This window comes from Octopus bimaculoides, chromosome 19 (genome assembly GCF_046866305.1).
Source record: "Octopus bimaculoides isolate indiv1 chromosome 19, ASM4686630v1, whole genome shotgun sequence".
In the NCBI taxonomy this organism is placed as follows: Eukaryota; Metazoa; Mollusca; class Cephalopoda; order Octopoda; family Octopodidae; genus Octopus; species Octopus bimaculoides.
In genome coordinates this window covers 27,546,571-27,565,399 of record NC_142946.1, presented here as the reverse complement: position 1 = coordinate 27,565,399, position 18,829 = coordinate 27,546,571, and the positions used below count along the sequence as shown (strand labels likewise).

The 18,829-nt window shown below is 35.0% G+C and overlaps 1 protein-coding gene across 2 annotated transcripts in view; it reads left to right on the top strand.

The window, feature by feature from the left end:
- Nucleotides 1–5,574, top strand: part of LOC106882057 (uncharacterized) — a 77,684-nt gene extending 72,110 nt beyond the window's left edge. For both annotated transcript variants that reach the window (XM_052974652.2, XM_089366666.1), the window contains 2 exons: nt 984–1,048; nt 1,734–5,574. In XM_052974652.2, the coding sequence (XP_052830612.1) occupies nt 984–1,048; nt 1,734–1,870 (202 nt within the window). In that variant the 3' untranslated portion in view covers nt 1,871–5,574. The remainder of the gene's footprint in view (nt 1–983; nt 1,049–1,733) is intronic.
- Nucleotides 5,575–18,829: the final 13,255 nt, after the last annotated feature.

Below are 18,829 nucleotides of genomic sequence, written 5' to 3'. Positions count from 1 at the left end.
GTGATATAGCTAAAACATAGTATCTAGTCTAAGGATTGGATTAAAATTAGGATATGAGATATTCAAAAGTAATGCCAATGAGTATTATGTGAAAAGTGCAATAGTTCTGTCAGTAAAGAGCAATAGAATAAGACTGATGAGTGGTGATATACATTATAGCAAACCTGTATAACGTTCTGTAAATAATCATGAAAATATTCATGATGACAATGATAACACTGACATCATTATTTTTATTCATTATGGTTCTTGAATCAGGAAATATTCCAAACTGAGGAAAATGATCTAGAGAGCAGTAGCATGTGAGAAATAGTTTGTTATATATCTTCTGTTCACCACTAGAATGCTTATAAGTAGTATAACTGTTTCCAGTGCAAGAGGTTCAAAGTAATAGTAGATAAAAACTTCCAGTCTGACATTTAGAAATGTTGATTGTGGCATTGTTGTTACATATGCTTTAAACATGTGTCCATAAATAACATGTAGTATGTGTACATGAAATTGTTGGTAACACTGAAACAAATCTAAAATGGTGGTATAGTCTTGGAAAAAATGACATAGATTTGTAAGTGTATAAAATTTTTAATTAATCAGGATAAGTAATTCTGGAGTCAAGAAGAGTATTTAATATATGTAGTGACAACTGTGTCCTGTATCTGAATACCAGATGAAGAATAATAAAATTGGTTCCTCTCCAGGAATTATAAAGAAACACTAGCCATCTTGTAGTGAAGTTGAAAACTTTTTGGTAAAATTAGATACACCTTAAAATGATGTAGCTGTCTAACAATGAGCATTTCAAAACCTAATTCAAGTCCTAATTAATAATAGCATTTGAATGCATTGTAGATCAGCAATTTGAGAGAATGGTAACACTTACATGGAGTGAAGAAAGAGAAGTAGTGAATGTTTAAGTAGAGATGATTCATTACCCTATTTCGGCTTACTCTTTGACATACTGGTTTTTTGCTTTTTAATTCCAGTTTAATTGCAGTTTTTGAAACTTCTGCTTGTGTTACACTGTTTTATGACTTGGCTGTTCAGATCTGTAAGTAACATTGCTTATATAATTCTCATTCATTCTTCTAGAAACTCACTGTTTTATATTTATTCTATGCTGTTCTGTGCTGAGCTATTATTTTCTAACGTGGCATTAAGCATTTTATTTGTTGACTTCACTTTTCTATCCAGTATGTGTTTTGGCTCCTGATTATTAACCAATAGTTTACAGCAGATAGTGCTGTAGGTCCTGTACAAAGCCTGTACAACACTTAAAGCAGAATTTGATGTGCAATGTATATATCATAAACATTTTAAATACTTTCGTTTTGTAAATTCTTTGAAGTCTTAAAATCAGTGTTAAATACTCTCTGTGACTGAGCAATAAAGCAAATTAAATTATGCTAATGCTTTGTTTTTAAAACTATATATTATTTTCTATAGAGAAATTCAAATATTAAGATAACTGCAAACTTTAACCTTTAAATTATATTTTTACTATTTAGTTTCTATTAAATGTTTATTACACATTTAAATATTTTAAAGAAAAGTAGAAATTAAATTGTGTTCTAGTTGATTAATGTAGATTCTTCAACTTCATTCACAGTTTCCTATAAAATCTCATTGCCTCAAAGAAGGATCCCTTTCTGAAATGTCAGAACTCACTTTCACTTGCAGCTCATGAATTTATTTTTGTTTGTGGTTCTGATACTCTATTTCATAATTCCTTACAGTGGGTGACAACCAATCTGGATGCAGTGGTGTGTTTGTAAGTAAAAAGAATTTTGAATTTATTGTTTATAATGCCTGTAATCAACTTTTTTCCCCTTTTCTTTTAACCAGGAAGCATAATAATAAACTGTTTACTTAGCATTTCTTGTTATGCAAATTAATGGCTGCTTTTGGATTTTGCTATATATATGTGTGTGTGTATGTGTATATGTTTGTTTGTATGTATGTATGTTTGTATGTATGAATATGGAAGATTCATACCGTGGTGTGTAGTATTTGTATATGTAAGCATATACGATGTATGTATATATAAACATATAAGATTAATACTGTGTATTTGTACATATATCGAAATATAAAACTACTTTCATGTCCTTTTTACCCCTCTCTTTACTGGCCCTTAATCTGGATGTTGTATGGGAGTGACAGAATTGTACCTCAAGCTGATAGAGTCAGGTTTGAGGCAAATTTTTAAAATTATTTCTTACAGGTTGAGCAACTATGTAGAGGCTCCTTCATTGACTGTGAGGGTGCATTATCTGTTAGTTTATGTATGTGGTTTAATTTTTAAGCCTTTCATTACTGCACTTTTCTAAGTATCATATAATGTCAGAGCTAACCTTGACAATAAGGAGTCATACTTTCTGCTCCTAGATCAATAGTTTATAACCTACCATATGTACTGTGTGTGTGTATCCATGATGAAGGCATTCATCATTTATTAGCTGAATCATGTATTAACAGGACTCAGCTATTATGTCTGTATAGCTTACTAGTATAGGTTACAGAAACAGTGTAATTAATGAGTGTTTTGTTAGTTTGTTGTCTTAGTATAAACCTATCTTATTCTAGAACAACCATTCACTCTGTTTTCTAGTTCTTCTGTCACCAACACAGCAAGATGGACTTCATATAAATAAAATATGAGGAATCTTAGGGTTAAAAAGTCCCTATACTTAAATTGTTGTAAATTATTTTTCAATAGTCACATAAAACTGATAAAAGAGAATGTTAGCTACATGATAGAGCAAGGACTTGAATTTTCTCCAACTTGTTGGCCTCACACACCACAGTTCCTTTTGTAATAAGGCATTTGGGTTTTTTGGTTACATTTAGAACTACTTGATGGTACCTTCATCTTTCAGATAAATTATTCTATCTTCTCATCATTTTCATCAAAGCATTCAGCATGCTTGTATTTGAGGTACAACAAGGTTGTGTGGTTACTCCATTACTATTTGCACTCTTTCTAAGTATTATGTTTGAAAAGATGGCTTGTCAACTCACAAGTGGTGTGTATATCAACACAAGAGAAGATGGTGGATTGTCGAACATATCTAAACTAAGATACACCAAGAAGTGCTACAATATATGCATTTGCAACCTTTTTTTTTGCTGATGACTCAAGCACTTATAGCTCATTCTCTGGAAGATATTCAGAAAATTATGCACCATTTTGAATGTGTGGTGTCAGCTTTCAGCCTATCAATAAAACTAAGTCTTGTGCCAATTAAAACCTGGAAAGCTGGAATACATGACTCCAACCATTATGATTGCTAATATCAGGCTTTAAACGTAGTGAAAATATTCTCTTATTTGGACAACATGATTTCTTGTGACAGCTTCCTATACATGCAATCAGCTGCTGTTACTTTCAGGAAGCTCAATGATTAGTTGTAGAAACTATCATGTAATGCAAAATTTATCATGCAGTAATATTATTTTGCTCAAATCTACGCACTGTAGCATTAGCATATCAGAAACTGGATTAGATATCGTTTGCATCAGTTACAAATCATAATGAACATATCTTGAGATCACATCTCCAACCATGTCTGCAGCATCACGTCTATCCTACAGGAATCACAGCTGCCTAGAGTGGAGTACATGTTCCATCAGATGGTACTTCAAATTCTGTTATAGATTCTGTTATATCATTAGACCTCATTTCAGTGAAGCAAGTGGCCTGATTGTGACTAGGGCTGTAAAGAAAAGAATAAGTGTTGCAGAATCAAATTGAATGAAATAACAGGAAGAAAAAAGGGAAACAACTAGAGCAAGAAGAAGTTCCCCAATGCTACCAACAGTGCTTGTAGTTGTGGTATTATATTTGGGAGAGAATGTTAAAAACTGCAGTATACTTTATATCAGCAACATGTAAGCTGAAAATGGGCTATCGTCCAATGAAAACAGAAGGATGGAGGTCTTCACATGTCTCCTGTGGGATGTTTCCAAGATGTTGAAAAGCACTAGAGAGAGGATACACCCTTGAACACCCACTGTTGTCCTGAAGAATTCTCCAATGCAGTTCAGGAAAACTGCATTGCTTGAGTTTCAGACAATGGATTATTTCAATGAGGTTGTTGTCAAAGTTGTAATTCATTACCTACCTCAACCTATCATGCCGAACACAGACAAAAGCCTTTTTGAAATCAATGAAATTGTGATAGATGTCAAACTGGTATTGCAGATGTTTCTCAGTGAGCAGTCTAATGTTAAATATCCACTCCACAGTACTCCTCTGGGGCCTAAATCCAGCCTGGTTTTCTGCCATCCCCTTAAGTCTGTTTAGCAGAACTCTTAGCAATACTATGCTGGAGTGGCTAATTAGGTTGATGGTTCTACAATTCTTGCAGAGTCTTAAGTTATCTTTCTTGTGAACAGGTATCATCAGTGATCAGGTCCACTCCTCAGGCCACTACTCCATCTCCCATATCTTCTAACTGGTAACTGTTAGTGCCTCAATAAGCTTTAGCTCTCCAAATGGATGTTGGAACCTTTTAAGTCTCAAAACATAAATGTTTTTCTCTGATGAGATGAATAACTTACCTGAGTCAAGGATGATAAATATTATAAGTTGTTGCACAATGATATCTCTAGTAAATGTATGAAGTAAACACTAATAAATAATAAGGACATCAATAGTGAGGCTAAACTCCTTGTAAAATGTTTTAAAATTGACAATAGAATGTTTATCTAAAAGGAAAGCCTTTATAACTTTAAAGGATCACAAAACCCAAATCTACTCCTGTAGACTTGTAAGCCCTGCTAGGACAGAAATAGGTTTAGTAATGAAAACATTAAGAAATGTTAATAACAGAATTAGGAAGACTATAGAACTGCAACAGTGGACAAATAGAAGCACTGTCATAGACTAGTTTAAGAACATAAAAGATAAGTGTAGAGTTAAGTGAAAAGTTTGGTATTGTTGACTTTTACCCTTAATTTTAACACTCTTGTTAGATAAAGCCATCTGATTCACCAAATAATACATCACCATTGACCAAACATAAACTGAGTTAATCATACATGCACAATACACCCCACTCTTCTGTAAGGATTCAGCATGGGTCAAGAAATTCAACCAGACAAACTGTTTGATGTATCAATTGTTCATATGGCAGTGCTTAGCATATATGATCTAGTAGAGCTTTTTGTGCCAGATATTCTAAAAGCCAAGTTCCCTTCCTATGATACTGGTTTATACTGAGATGATGGATTAGAATGTTGCACATCTGTACTTGTCATACTCTAGATACTTTTAGGAAAACCCACATGTCCATCTTTAACAGTTAGATCTTAAAATAACAGTAGCTACAAACCTCATTAAACTTAGGTATATATGCAGTCTTGCCACCTTACTATTATCTTTAAAAACCTTATAACTAACGTTAGTTATATGATCTCTAACCTATTTACCTCTAAAGAAAGCCCTGGCCAAGAGTGATTTTGGTAAGAAGATATCATACACTGATCCAAACATGAACCAAGATTAAAAGTACTTCAAAGAAAGTTATAGGTCAGCTCTACCACTTTAGCCTTTCCCTTGTTCAACTAACCCCACCGAGCATCATTTTTTTTAAAGATATAAACACTCAAAATTAATAATATTCTTCTTTTAGCAAATTAAATACTCTTCCTGGAGTAGCCATATCATTTGAGGTTGAACAATTACCAGATCATGTATGGTACACTATACAAGCCAGACAAGTTACTGCATTATCTAAGTATGAATATTGCAGTAGTTCATATATAACTCCTGCATTCATTATTTATAGTAAAGATTATCCTGCTACCAAGTCATATTTGATTTCTATTTGGTCAACACTAATTTTCAAATTACTGGAGTCCATATTACCCGAAGCTTTACCACATCACATGATGTGGAAAACAACTGGAGGTTTCTACGGGACAACCTGCTGAGGGCCACTGACCAGATCTGTGGATGGTGCAAAGTCATTTCTCGACCCAAAATAACGTGGTGGTGGAACAATGTTGTTGACAGATACTATTAGACAAAAGAAACAGGTTTGGAAGGACTGGAAGAATGGTGGTAGTAGGGAATTGTATCAGACTGCCAGAAGGGAAGCTAGGAGACAGGTTTATTTAACCAGAGGGGAAGCAGATAAGAAAAAATTTGCCAATGTTCTGCGCCATGAGGACCAAATTCTTGAGGTATTTCATGTTGCAAGACAGTGTGTGAGAGAGAATCGTGATGTCGCAGGAGAGAAATGTGTTCGCATGGATGATGGTTCACTTGCATTAAATGAGGCTGCAAAGAGAGAGGTACGGAGACGCCACTATGAAAGATTGCTAAATAAAGAGAGTGAATGGGAGAAAGCGAGTCTGCTGAAAGCCGACCCAACAGAGGGACCAGCTATCCAAATTGACAGTACCTTGGTAGACAAAGCAATTAAGGGTATGAACACAGGAAAAGCCCCTGGCCCATCAGGAATCACTGCAGAGATGCTCAAAATATCTGGCGGTGTCGGCTATAGCCTAGTCACTCATATAGTTAACCAGGTGATACATGAAGGAGTCATGCCCAATGACTGGTGTAGCAGCACCATAGTGAACTGCTACAAAGGTAAAGGTGACGCTTTAGACACAAATAATCACAGAGGTATCAAGTTGTTGGATCAAGTAATGAAAGTCATGGAGAGGGTCATAGCCCAACTAATTAGGGAGAGAGTTAGTTTAGATGAGATGCAGTTTGGGTTTGTGCCAGGGAAAAGCACCACTGATGCAGGAGAAATACCTAGCCTAAGATAAACCTCTGTACCTGGCTTTCGTTAACATGGAGAAAGCCTTTGACAGGGTCCCCCACTCCCTTATCTGGTGGTCAATGAGGAAACTAGAGATAGATGAATGGTTAGTGAGAGCTGTGCAAGCCATGAACAGGGATGCTGTCAGTAAGGTGAGCGTTGGCAACGAGTACAGTGAAGAATTCCAAGTAGTGGTAGGGGTCCACTAAGGTTCAGTCCTCAGCCCCCTCTTATTCATCATAGCCCTCCAGGCAATAACAGAGGAATTGCTGAGTCACTATCAGACCTAGAGGAAAAGTTTCAGGTGTGGAAGCAAGGATTAGAATCAAAGGTCTTTAGAGTCAACGTAGCTAAAACCAAAGTCTTAGTAAGTAGGAAGGCAGACAAATCACAAATCCCTTCAGGTAGATGGCCCTGTTCAATTTGTAGAAAAGGCGTAAGATGTACCCAGTGTAAGCTATGGACACATAAGAGGTGCAGCAATATCAAAGGAAGGCTAACTGAGAAGATAGTTTTTGTATGTGGCAAATGCTCAGGTGCTATAAACACTGAAAATGTGCAGAGGAACAGCTTCTGTCACATTCCAGTGGGAAAAACTACAAGTAGTTGATTGCTTCCGTTACTTAGAGGACCAAGTCAGTAGCAGTGGTGGATGCTCTGAAAGTGTAGCTGCTAGAATAAGAATAGCCTGGGCAATGTTCAGAGAGCTCTTACCTCTGCTAGTGACAAATGGCCTCTCGCTCAGAGTAAAAGGTAGGCCGTATGACGCATGTGTATGAACAGCCATGCTACATGGCAGTGAAACATGGGCCATGACTGCTGAGGACATGCGTAAGCTTGCAAGGAATGAAGCCAGTATACTCCATTGGATGTGTAATGTCAGTGTGCATACTAGACAGAGTGTAAGCACCCTGAGAGAAAAGTTGGATTTAAGAAACATCAAATGTGGTGTGCAAGAGAGACAACAGTGCTGGTATGGTCATGTGTTGCGAATGAATGAGGACAGCTGTGTGAAAAAGTGTCACACCCTAGCAGTTGAGGGAACCTGTGGAAGAGGTAGACCCAGGAAAACCTGGGATGAGGTGGTGAAGCACGACCTTCAAACATTGGGCATTACCGAAGCAATGACTAGTGACCAAGACCTTTGGAGATATGCTGTGCTTGAGAAGACCCGACAAGCCAAGTGAGACCATGGCCCATGCCAGTGGGTGTAACCAGCTCACTTATGAATACCCCTCATTCATTGGACAATAAACTTTGCTTGCGAAGACCTATTGAGGCAAGTGAAATCAAAATAGCTGACATGGCCGATGACAGTACCGCCTGTTTGGCACTTGTGCCAGTGGTACGTTAAAAGCACATCTGAGCGTGATCATTGCCAGGCCCACAGATTGGCTTCCATGCCGGTAGCACATGAGAAGCACCATTTGAGCGTGATCATTGCCAGCGTCACTGTACCAGCACGTGTCGGTGGCACGTGAAAAACAACATTCGAATGTGGTCATTGCCAGTGCTGCCGGACTGGCTCCCATGCATGTAACACATAAAAAACACCTCTTGATCATGGTCATTGCCAGAACTGTTTGACTGGACCTCATGCTCGTGGCATGTAAAAGCACCCACTACACTCTTAGAGTGGTTGGCATTAGGAAGGGCATGCAGGTATAGAAACTTTGTCACATCAGATCGAGCCTGGTGCAGCCTCTGGCTCACCAGTCCTCAGTCAAACCATCCAATGCATGCCAGCATGGAAAGCGGACGTTACCGATGATGACAACGATGATGATATATTATTTTACTATAATGGGCATTATGTCCGTCTATCTGTCTGTTCCCTCTTCACGGTCAAATGGCTGGGTCAATGGTCACAATGTTTTTTAGGATTACAAAGGAGGTAATCAGGAAGGTTTTTTAGTGAAAAAGTATGATTATTTAGTGAATATTAAGTTTTGTATTAATAAATCACCTTTGATTGTTTTGTTAAAATTCTGGCGATGAGGATTAACTCTGGATTTCACCCCCACTTATAGTTTTTGAATTTAGAGGGTTTATATTTGCGATACTATCCCTGCCATCATAGCTAGGCAGATTTGCTATATTACTATAATGGGCATTATGTATGTCTGTCTGTCCATCTTGTCTGTTCCATCTTCATGGCCAGACGGCTGGACCAATGGTTACGATTCCAAAAATGGCTGTCAGGAAGGTTTTTAGCATTAAAAAATCAGAAAGTATGATTATTTTGTGGATATCAATTTTTGAATTGATAAACCACCTTTGCATTTTTACTAAAAATTCACCAACCACGAGTAATTCTGGATTTTCATTGTATAGTTCATGGTCCCATCTTAGATATGAAATGGGGTCATGAGGACAGTTAATAGCGAAAATAAAATGGAAAAGTGTGTGTCAGTATATAGTGTGCTATTTCTTTACTACCCACAAGGGGCTACACACAGAGGGGACAAACAAGTACAGACAAACGGATTAAGTCGATTATATCGACCCCAGTGCGTAACTGGTACTTATTTAATCGACCCCAAAAGGATGAAAGGCAAAGTGGTTGAACTCAGAACGTAGCGGCAGACGAAATACAGCTAAGCATTTCGCCCGGCGTGCTAACGTTTCTGCCAGCTCGCCGCCTATATATATATAGCCATCAGTATATAGTGTGCATGATTATTTAGTGGTTATTGAAGTGTATCAGTCATAAGTAGGATTCAAAAGGGCTAATTGAAGCTGCCGTTGTTTACATCTCAGTTTTGTCAATCAAACTAACCCATGGTATCAGAACATCCAGACATTATTTGCACAGAACAGTGAGATGTAAGTCTTAGTTTGATTTTTTGCAACCTTAAAAATTCCGCTTATGCATTCACAGCAAACAAGGCACAGGGCCAGACTTTAGATCATGTAGGTGTATTTTTACCCACTCCAGTGTTTGTACATGGCCAGTTATATGTCGCTATGTGTAGAGCAATGGACAACATAGAAAAAAATTAAGTACCTTAATTTTTTTCTATATAATTTCTGTACATCACCTCCAAACCTTCCAATATATAATGTATATAATATTTATGTAATATATATTTATCTATACATATATAATATATATATATGCAATATATATTTATGTATATTTAATATATATTATATAGGTATCTATATATATATATAATATGTATATAATTTATATATAATATATGTCTGTATATTTATGTGTATATGATCTATATACGTATATATATATATATATATATATATATATATATATATATATATAACACTTTTATAAGTAATATTCTAAAAGAATATATAACTGAACTTATGAGTTTTGCCGAGGTCTTGTATACATTTAGAAAAAAATATACCAATTTTTATACAAAAAAATGTTTAACACTTAAAATTTCAACAAATGACGAAAGGAATGAAGGATTAATTTTACAATTTATAGGAAGGACAGTATATATTTTATTATTATTTTTAATTTTTTTTATTTTTCTAATGTTTTAATATTATATATATACCATTGGTTCTTAATTCATCTCTGAAGAGCGGAATTACTGATAATAAGCTGATCTTTGGATCACTTTGTGATTATAGTAATATCCGCGAAACAATCGTAAGATATTTAACTCTTTAAATTTTAGGTTCTTTTATATTTTATATTTTACAATATTCATGCTTAATTACGCATGAATTTTTATACGCATTTATATTCATATATATATTGATATTTATATTTCGTATATTTATATTTTAAATTTTAAATTTATTATGTTGCCATGTCATATTGGATGTATGTTTTTCGAAATATTAAATATTGATTTCCTGAGTATATTATTGATAAGTTCATGAATTTATTAATAATATAAAAACACACACACACATATATATATATATATATATATATATATATATATATATATATATATATATATATATATATATATATAGATATATATAATATATGTATATATATATATATATAGATATATATAATATATGTATATATGTCTGTATATATATATAATATATATATATTTATATAAATATATATATATATAAATATATATATATATATATACATATAATATATATATTTAAATAATATATATATATAATATATATATGTGTGTATATATATATATATATATGTATTTGTATATATATATATATATATGAAAGGGCTAAGGTGTAGGTGCAGGAGGTGGTCAAACTCTGTTTAAGGAGTAGACAACCACCATATATATATATGTATATATGTGTGTGTGTGTGTGTGTGTGTGTGTGTGTGTGAGTGTTCAATATAAAGGATTAAATATATAAATATATAAAGGCGAATACGTATTTTCTATACCTTGTGGTATTTCATCATGGCCGGTGTGACAGACTGTAATAGACTGTAACAGACTGGCTGGTTTTCTGTCTTTTATACCTATTCCTTTGGACAGCAGCAGTATGTGTTTGGCTATTTTTAGAGTTGATGCCAAGTTTATTTTTAGAAATGATGACATCTCATTTTTTGTGTTTTGGTTATATGGATAAGATTTTTGAACCCCAGTAGGTGTTTGGCTATTTTTAGAAATGATGACATTTGAGAGATTTTTTGTGTTTTAGTTATAGGGATAAGATTTTTAAACCCCAAGTAGGATAAATTTAATCATTGTTTGTTAAGAGTAGGTTAGAATTTCTTAATAAAGTCCTTTTCTTTGCATTTTCTCTCAATCAAAGAGGAATCAAAGAGGAACTACGGTAACAACTCTTCCCCTTTTGTACGCAAACACCCTAATGTACACATCATAAACAAAAAACATGAACAAAATAAATATTTCTCTGATCAGACCACTAGACGTAGGAACACCAGATCATTTTCAAAACCTCAACAAAGATTACCTACAAAAAACGGGGAAAAAAACTGACCTAGAACCGGAAACAATACTAGACCATCCTCTCAGATCACTAAAACCAATACTTACAAATTGAAAAAGAAGATGTATAATTCCGAAAATAGGACAGCAAACATAATAACACCAGGTAAAATAACACAACGAAAACACAAACTTCAAGTCAACACTAACAAAAATAGAAACCATAAACAGAAAAAAATTCATTTTTTAATGTCAGGACAACAAACACCGGAGAAAGAAAAATCCCAGGAGGAAACATACCCAAAACAACTGGACAGATAATTAATCTTTCCAGAAGAGATCTTGACAATGATGAAACCCAACTTCTGTTAAAAGGCCTGAAATTTACACCTACACCAACAGTCAATCACCATGAACTAAAGGAAGATATCCAGAAATTCTGTCGCAAATTACAACTTGTCGAATTCTTCACCACCAATATTAATAATAAAAATAATAATGAAACCGAAGATTCTTTAGTGAGGAATAAATCAAATTTCACCCCACCAAAAGGCAGAAATATCTACCTTGACCAATATATCGACACCCTATCAAACTTCCCCCTAAAACAAAATACCAAAATTAGGCCGAACATTAACAAATCAGAGATATCTGCACTTAAACGCATACAAAACGATGAAACAATAATAATTAAACAAGCAGATAAAGGGGGTGCAATTGTTATCATGGATGTGGAATACTACAAGGATTTAGTTGAGGAACAACTAAAGGATACAACCTTCTTTTGTGAAATACCCTCGAACATAGACCACCACATTATGAAGAAGATCAACCACCTAAACACTACAACTCACTCACTGACAACGAAAGAGACATCACCAACTTCGAACCAAAACCCAGTAACTTTTACGGCTTACCCAAAATACATAAGTCAGAAGATATTCAACAGGCAGTAAAAGAACAAGGAAGTGAATACATAAAAGTGCTACATCCAAAAGATTTAAAACTTAGACCAATTATAGCTGGCCCAGTATGCCCTACTCACCGTCTAAGCAATTTCATCGACATTCTTTTGAAGCCACTATGTACATACATATCCAGTTTTATTCGGGATGACATCGACTTTTTATCCCATCTTCCCAAAACCACTGAAACAAATTCAATCCTACTAAGCTTTGATGTAGTAAGCCTATACACAAATATCCCACATGATTTAGGAATAAAGGCGGTGGAATACTGGGTAGACAAACACAGGGAAGCAATTCCCAACAGATTCACGGTGACATTTATACTAGAATCAGTGAGACTTATCCTGGAAAATAATACTTTCTTCTTCAATGGAAAGAACTATATCCAAATTAAAGGCACGGCTATGGGAACGAGGTTTGCTCCAGTTTATGCGAACTCGGTGATGGGTTACTTGGAACAAAAACTCTACCAGGAAATAGAAGAGAGATATAACACTGAATTTAGGAAGTTTATAGAAAAAGCATGGAAGAGATACCTGGACGATTGCTTTATAATCTGGACCAAACCTCAAAGCACTGTGGAAGAATTCAACACCCTCCTGAACAACCTACACCCATCCATCCAATTTACAAAGGAGATGAGCAGTAGCAAATTACCATTTCTAGATATAATGGTAGTTAAAAGGGACACCGCCATTACCACAGATATATATTACAAACCCACAGACACACACCAATACTTGAACTTTAAATCGTGCCATCCACCCCATACAAAATGCAACATTCCATACTGCCTAGCCAGGAGAATATGTACTATTGTAGAGGATATGGAGACCAGAAATCAGCGCCTGATGGAACTGAAAGAATTTCTGCTAAAGCAAAAGTACCCATCACTACTCATAGAAAATGGTATTCAGCGGGCTTCGAAAATACCCATACAACAACTGAGGACACCACAAAGAAGAGACAAACAGGAAAAGATCATTCCATTTATAGTGACACAAAATCCATGCCACCAGAACATCTTTAATATCGCCAAAGCGAACTTACCGATCCTTGCACAAAGTAAGGAATTGAGAAATATCATTACAGATCAAAATATAACTCTCAGTAAGAGACAACCTAAAAACTAGAAAAAGCTATTAACAAAGGCAAGGTTTGACCTCAGCAACAAAAATCAAGCATTCACTGTATCCAAATGCAATGATAGCTGATGCGGTACATGCCGATCAATTCATACCGGCCCATATATGAACACAAAAACAGGGAAAATATTCACCAATGCGAACATGAACTGCAAAAGTAGAAATCTAATCTACTGCATCAAATGCCCTAATTGTGAAGAACTGTACGTAGGCCAGACAGGTAATGCACTATCGGAACGCTCACAGGTGCATCGACAACAGATCAAAAACCCAGAAGTCCACCAAATACCACTGAGTAACCATCTGGCAACATGTGGTCATCAAACTTTTATTATATTTCCATTCCATAAACTTTACAACCGGAATGAATTTGAGAGAAAATGCAAAGAAAAGGACTTTATCAAGAAATTCAAACCCACTCTTAACAAACAATGATTAAATTTATCCTACTTGGGGTTTAAAAATCTTATCCCTATAACTAAAACACAAAAAATCAAATGTCATCATTTCTAAAAATAAACTTGGCATCAACTCTAAAAATAGCCAAACACATACTGCTGCTGTCCAAAGGAATTGGTATAAAAGACAGAAAACCAGCCAGTCTGTTACAGTCTATTACAGTCTGTCACACCGGCCATGATGAAATACCACAAGGTATAGAAAATACGTATTCGCTTTTATATATTTATATATTTAATCCTTTATATTGAACACTCAATATTTCATATATTCAATAAGACATATTCCATATATTCATTAAGACATTCAATACTTCATTTCATTGTACCATCCATCTTTTTTTATATTATATATTATATATTCCATATTCTATATCCCATATAAATTTTACAAGAATATAAATAAAAAACCTAAAAACAGACAGAGTTGGAACTCTTTTAAATAAAATAATATATATATATATATATATATACATATAGTATATATCGAAGGGCCTTAGAGTCAACCTTGCTAAAACCAAAATCCTAATAAGCAGGAAGGTAGATAAAACACAAACCCCTTCAGGTAGATGGCCCTGCTCAGTATGTAGAAAAGGAGTAGGTAGTAACTCTATAAGATGTACCCGGTGCAAGCTATGGACACATAAGAGGTGCAGCAACATCAAAGGCAGGTTAACTAGGAAGTTAGTTTTTGTATGTGGCAGATGTTCAGGTTCAATAAACACTGTAAACAAACGGGAAACAACTTCTGTCTCATTCCAGGGAGAAAAACTAGAGGTAGTTGATAGCTTCCGCTATCTGGGTGACCAAGTTAGTAGTGGGGGAGGGTGCACTGAAAGTGTAGCTGCTAGAATAAGAATAGCCTGGGCAAAGTTCAGAGAGCTCTTACCTCTGCTGGCGACAAAGGGACTCTCACTCAGAGTAAAAGGCAGACTGTATGACACGTGTACGAACAGCCATGCTACATGGCAGTGAAACATGGATGTGTAACATCAGTGTGCATACTCGACAGAGTGTAAGTATCTTGAGAGAAAAGCTGAACATAAGAAGCATCAGTTGTGGTGTGCAAGAGAGGTGATTGCGCCGGTATGGACATGTGGTGAGAATGGACGAGGATAGCTGCGTGAAAAAGTGCCACACCCTAACAGTTGAGGGAACCCATGGAAGAGGTAGGCCCAGGAAGACCTGGGCTGAGGTGGTGAGGCAAGACCTTCGAACATTGGGCCTCACCGAGGTGATGACTTCTGACTGAGACCTTTGGAAATGTGCTGTGTGTGAGAAGACTGGGCAAGCCAAGTGAGACCTAAATCCAAGCCCTCTGCCAGGCGTGTAACCAGCCCACTTATGCATACCTTTCCTACATTCGACACTAAACTTCACTTGCAAAGACTTGTTGAGGCAAGTGAAATCGAACTAAATTCAACAACTTGCACCCGTGCCAACGTTGTCTCCTTCATTGGATACAAAACTCAGCTTGCAAAGACTTATTGGGGCAAACGAAAGCGTAATCGGGATAGCACCTGTGCCCAGCGTCGCCTTTCTGGCACTTGTGCTCGTGACATGTGTAAGGATTTTTGAGCGAAATCGTTGCCAGTGCCCCTGGACTGGCTCTTGTGCTGGTGGCACATAAAATACACCATTTTGAGCGTGGCTGTTGCCAGTACCGCCTGACTGGCCTTCGTGTGGGTGACACATAAAAGCACCCACTACACTCTGAGTGGTTGGCATTAGGAAGGGCATCCAGCTGTAGAAACTCTGCCATATCAGATTGGAGCCTGGTGTTGCCATCCAGTTTCACCAGTCCTCAGTCAAATCGTCCAACCCATGATGATGATATACTATATATATACATATACATACTATATATATATATATATATATATATATATATATATATATATATACTATATATATATATATATATATACTATATATATATATATATATATATATATATATATACTATATATATATATATATATATATATATATATATATACTATATATATATATATATATATATATATATACTATATATATATATATATATATATATATACTATATATATATATATATATATATATATATATATATATATATATATATATATATATATATATATACTATATATATATATATATATATATACTATATATATATATATATATATATATATACTATATATATATATATATATATATACTATATATATATATATATATATATATACTATATATATATATATATATATATATATACTATATATATATATATATATATATATATACTATATATATATATATATATATATATATACTATATATATATATATATATATATATATACTATATATATATATATATATATATATATACTATATATATATATATATATATATATATACTATATATATATATATATATATATATATACTATATATATATATATATATATATATATACTATATATATATATATATATATATATATACTATATATATATATATATATATATATATATACTATATATATATATCAGGGTTATATATATATAAGGTTTTATATATATATATATAAGTTATATATATATATCTAATGTTATATATATATGAAAAGTTTCAAGCCTTGTGCTATCAGCATGCAAAACTAAATGCAGTACACATTAAATACACTGGACCTGAAGGGACTGCAATCCCAGAAGCAGAGACAGTGCGAGACCTGGGCATTTACTTGAGTCATAATACATCCTTTCATGTTCATGTTGCTAAATTGTCAATGAAATGCAGGTGACTGACCGGATGGATTCTTAGGACTTTTAAAACAAGAGATCAGGAAACGATGATGGTGCTCTGGAGGACACATGTTCTAAGCTACTTTGACTATTGCTCTCAGCTATGGTCACCAACCAGTGTCAAATTAATCTCAGAACTTGAGGCAATCCAACGAAGCTACATGAAGAAGATAGCCTCTATGCAGCGTATAAGCTATTGGGAAAAACTCAAGAGATTAAGACTCTATTCCTTAGAGCGTACACGAGAAAGATATGCCATAATATACATCTGGAAGATCCTCGAAGGAATTGTCCCAAACTTTAGCATCGAAAGTTACACAAATAAAAGAACTGGACGCTATTGCATAGTGCTAAGGAGTCCAAACTTGCCATCAAGATGTAGGACAAGATACTGCAATAGCCTGGGCTTCAGAGGTCCACAGCTCTTCAATATCCTCCCGAAGGACCTGAGAGACCTGCATGCAGTAGATGTAGGTGTCTTCAAGATGAGGCTGGACCTCTTCCTGTCAGGTGTCCCAGATGAACCAACTTCACGGCAGGAGGTGCAGATGAGAGCAGCTGCATCAAACTCTCTCTTGCACCAAATGTCAATTCCTGAAGTAAAATTCATGAAGTAACACCAAATGTCGGTGCCCCAGTACGTCTACAGCTCATGAGCTGAAACTAGATGAAATGAAAAAATGAAATATATATATATATATATATATATATATATATATATATATGTATAGTATATATATGTATTTATATATATAGTATATATATATATATATATATATATATATATATATATATATATGTGTGTGTGTGTGTGTGTGTGTGTGTGTGTGTATGTGTATGTGTATATATATATATATATATATATATATATATATAATCATAAATATATAGGGATTGACAGTAACCTGCTTCTCCAACATACTGAGAATTCAGAAATAGCAGTCAAAGAACTACTGATTTCAAAACTACAAAATTATTACTCTAGATTGAAATCAGTAGTTCTTTGACTGCTATTTCTGAATTCTCAGTATGTTGGAGAAGCAGGTTACTGTCAATCCCTATATATTTATGATTATAAATGTTTTTTACCGAAAAAGGTTTTTTCATACTGAGCTACCCGGCAAAATAGTCGAAGTCCTCCTCCACATCACTGAAGAGGAGTGCCAAAAGATCCCCACACACATCCAACTGGCAAAGGACCACAAGTTATATGTAGTGGTGGAAGGAAGGCGACCACGTTGTTATGTATGCGGCAGCGAGGCACACCTCAAGGACAGTTGCCCAACCGCCGCCAACCAAAAAAAGCAACAAGGGCAACCACCAAAACCCGGAAAAAAAACCCTACTACCAACACCACCATCAACAATCAAAACAAGAGAAACACAAGCAACACTGGCAACTGAGAAGACAACAGCATCTGCAAAAACAACAAGTGAGGAAGCAGGGGAAAAGACAGAAAATTCCAAGACTGTTTCCCCCTCCCCCACATCACACACACCTCACACAAATAACAAGCCATCAGCACCAACAAAAAACCGATTCCTCAGAACCTTCGTTGGAAGATGAAAGTAATGAGGAATGGCAAATAGCCCAGAAAGGAAGGAGGAAGAGGAGCAAGAAAAGAAAAGCAAACACAAACAAAGCAGGGAGATACACAACTCCCGAAAACACTCCAGACACCAACACAAGCACACACAACTACAACACAAGCAACAAAACCCCAAAAGCAAGTACACACACAATGCTCACTGCCATCAACACAAAAAACTCAGAGTTGATGGAATACATCAACACAAAAACAAACATAACAAACGAAGACAT